The 3,752-nt window shown below is 39.4% G+C and overlaps 1 protein-coding gene across 2 annotated transcripts in view; it reads right to left on the bottom strand.

Annotated features, from left to right (window-relative positions):
* Window positions 1-328: 328 nt before the first annotated feature.
* The window catches only part of LOC111388467 (glycosyltransferase family protein 64 protein C5-like), a 6,353-nt gene continuing 2,929 nt past the window's right edge, over window positions 329-3,752 (bottom strand). The window contains exons 2-3 of one of the 2 annotated variants that reach the window (XM_023013180.1): window positions 2,344-2,511; window positions 329-2,177 (exon numbers count right to left, since the gene is read on the bottom strand). In XM_023013180.1, the coding sequence (XP_022868948.1) occupies window positions 495-2,177; window positions 2,344-2,511 (1,851 nt within the window). In that variant the 3' untranslated portion in view covers window positions 329-494. Of the gene's footprint in view, window positions 2,178-2,343; window positions 3,747-3,752 lie in introns of those variants that run through there. The other variant, XM_023013179.1, reaches the window with a different exon arrangement.

Raw genomic sequence — 3,752 nt, 5'->3', positions numbered from 1 at the left:
AAAACCCAAATTCCCACCAAAACCAAAGGAATTGATTTTCCCTAAAAAGCAAGAAAATGGGTCAAGTGGGAGGTAGGGTAGAAAAGGAATTTCATGGAAAATTTTGATCGTCAAACAACACAAAATGGGTGGAAAATGGAGGTATCAAACAGGCCCTAAGAGTCTACATTGGAAGTGAAATAAGTTTATTACCCTGCACAGAATTGAACAGCATTAAAATGATAAAGAAGCTCCGTCCAGTGTTCTAGGTAAGATATGAATCTGGAGAGAACATGGATATACAGTTTTTCCAACTGTAATAATAAAATTAAAGAAGAAAAAACCTCCGAAGGAAGAAACATAATTTTCATTCAAACCAATGTACACCTCACTTACATAAACTACTGATTAACCAAAGCAAAATTCAAAGTTACGATGGAGTATAAACAAAACTTGCACTAAGAAAAGAGAAAAAAGGGTACTACATTTTACCGGATGCTATAATTCTTTCTTCACTATAAATCCCAACCATCCTTTCGACTACTAAAGTATGACTTTCGATGCAATAAACTCCCATACATATCTGAAAACTTCATTAGGCAATTGCTTCTGACCCCGTAATGAGCCTTTGTGTTCCGGCTAATTGCAACACCAGATATTTTCGACGTATCAATAGCCCATGTGGGTTTCACGTACTCGACAACCTCAGATAAGCTAGCATTTGCATACAAGTAGTTCATAAGTACATCCTCACAATTGAAATACTTATCCACCAAAGCCCTGCCAGCTGCAGCTTTCTCGCTCCAGTACCTCCCAAAAGCCATAGGACCGTCAATGAAAGCTGCTCCCGTTAAGATAATGTTATATCCATTGTGGTTTCGAGCATGTTTTTCACCTTGATACTTCAAATGGTTCCCGTTGATGAGTCGAGGATAAAATCCGACAATTCGATCGGGATGTTCACGCCACACCCTGAAACCTCGTTCAACATCATCACAAGTCATCATAATATCATCGTCAAGCTCAAGAACAGCACGGGTCTTTATTGATGGGTCCATCTTGAATCGATTGTTCAGTGAGTTCTCTTCCTCTACTCTTATCCTCACAGGCACAGCTGAATCAAAATCGCTGGATTGTGGAGGTATGCCTTTGTTCCACACCACTACAATCTCACGCACGGAAGAACATCTCGAATAATGCTTTACATATATTTTCAAATTCCAAAGCCTGGCATCATAGGTCATTGTCAATAAAGTGAACTGAGAGTAGTGACCATTCAATGGATATGGTTCATGAGCACCACTGCCACCGTATATATTTTTAACTCCACTGCACATCAGGAAAATGGCCACAACAATTGTTAGGACAAGAATGAGGGTCCCCATGCAAGTGCTTGGTCGAATTCTGGCCCGAAGTTTTGAGCTTGCTCTGTTCAGTCGACTGCAAAAAAGACGCAGCTTGGAAGATAATACATTTGACCTCTCCCAAGCCAACAAAGAATCGCTTCTCTTTCCCATGTTGTGTGGGCACCAACTTAAAGGTACTATGCATTTCACGGCCCCGACTAGCATTCCCACAAGTATGACAATTACAGAAACAGCAATAACTGCAGCCGAACCAAGAATAAAGCGACGATTTGCATCCCCAGAAGGTACTCGATCTCCATCCAAAACCGCAATCCACTCTCCAGAACCGAGCTGCTGTACATCGAGGTGATGGCTGCGGGCCCCATTCCAGGCATTCCGTCCCTTGCTCGACACCTCAACACCCAGGGGAACTTCAACTTCTTTGAACTCATTAGTGGACAAAACTTCAACTTTGAAGACACGTGTTCGTCGCCCATATGTCTTGCCACAGTCTTGACCTACGCGATAAAGATTTCCATTATACACAAATGGCCTGCCTCCATTCCGAGCTCCCACACTCTTGTCTGTGTTATATATCGGGTTCTTTTTATGCGGTTTCCAAGGGCCATGTGGAGAGCTACTATACCAGATTTCCAGTTGTCCATTTTTTTCGGTGCCAATACCACTTTGATCTGAACCAAAAAGCCAGAACTTCCCCTCATGAGGAATAATAAAAGAATCAACAAGGGCCTTTTTCATGATTATCTTATCAAGTGTCCATTGCATAGGAAAATTAACTGCTCGATATAGACGAAGTTCCCCTTTCTGACTGCCTTCAGGCATCATATATATCTGTTGGAGAAAAAAAAAGGTGGAAACTATAAAGGCAAGCCCCTAGGTCTAATTGTTTCTCAACCAAGTAAAAAATCTCATAAAGTGCACAACATATCCCTTGTTCTAAATTCATGTTTTACAAGAAAAAATCTTAGACGAAACCTTAATGAATTGAGATCATTACATTGCCATTGTAGTCAAAGATGTACGGGTAAGAGAGGTGCCAGTCTTCATCCAGAGCAATCCCCAAGTGCTGCCATGTTGCTCCCTTATCAATACTACAGGAAACTCCAATATCTCCCTGCATGGTAATTGAATTCTTTGTTTCGTAGAACAGGTAAATGGTATCTCCCTGAATCACGTGGTCAAACATCTTTAAGTTATGAGCCAAGTCACTGGGAATATCCAACAACAAAAAATGCAAACTATTCCACTTGACGTGAAACCATTAATATGTAGACAGAAGAGAAGGTAGGACCATTAATATGTAAACAGAAAGAGAAGGGAGGCATCCTATATTAGAACCAAACAGACTTAGGCCACATACAAATGTTCCCTGACACTACTGAAATTTAAGTAGGAAGTGCTCAAGTCCAACTGGATGCTACACAAGGTTGAAAATCATACACACATAGATATGCAAACACATCCCAAGAGAACGCAACTCTGTAAACCTGCAGCTTAAATGAGAAACTTGAACATTGAGAGAAGTGACTTTCAGTAATTGCAGCCACAGGCATCTTTATAAAAGACAAAAATACTCTTAGAACTCAAGGTTATTGCATAACCATTCTGACCAAATTGATGCATTCTGACAGCAAATGAAGACCATATCAATATGTTGAATTGAATATATCCACATCAGAAGTTCCTGGATTTGTTTAAGCTACGAATCAAACAATCAGCACGTAGCATTACACACCTTTATTCCTCTCACCCTCCCATCCAATGATGTATCAAGTGCCTTGAATTATACCATTAACAAGAGGAACACATCATGGTTATCGAAAATGGAAACTAAAGACAAAAAATATCTGATAAAAAATGCCTGTTAAATTTATTCACAGAAAGCATGTGAAAAGAATAAAACAATGAACAAGAATAAAAAGGTTGGAAAATGATGTCGGGGAAAAATGGCGCTCCAATGATTTATTAGAAACAACTAAAGCATTACAATCAATTGATCACGATTAACGAAGGTCCAGGCAGGGAAGTCTGACACTTAGCATTTGAAAACACGTGAGATCCTGCCAATTGAAGAGATCATATTATCCCCCACAGCATGGAGAACTGAAATTTCGATTTGTAGAGTAGTTTGTCATAATTGACGCTCTTCTAATAATTGTACACAATTTTAAATGCCAAAAACATGCATAATGAACTGGATAAAGTAGAACGACGGCCTTAATTGGCCCATAATCAAGAGGACCACAAAGTTCTCCTACATCTTCCAATTTGTTACTGGTATCCATTTTTATAAGAATTTTCCCTGATTTCAATTATGAGCAGAACATGAACTATGAGTTATCTATAATTATTAACCAACTCAAGTGTAAGATGGACATAATCATTTTTCCTATTATCTGGATGAAG

The sequence above is a fragment of the Olea europaea genome, unplaced genomic scaffold, assembly GCF_002742605.1.
Source record: "Olea europaea var. sylvestris unplaced genomic scaffold, O_europaea_v1 scaffold4990, whole genome shotgun sequence".
Lineage (NCBI taxonomy): Eukaryota > Viridiplantae > Streptophyta > Magnoliopsida > Lamiales > Oleaceae > Olea > Olea europaea.
The sequence above is the reverse complement of the archived record's forward strand: the minus strand, read 5'-3'. Positions and strand labels throughout refer to the sequence as shown.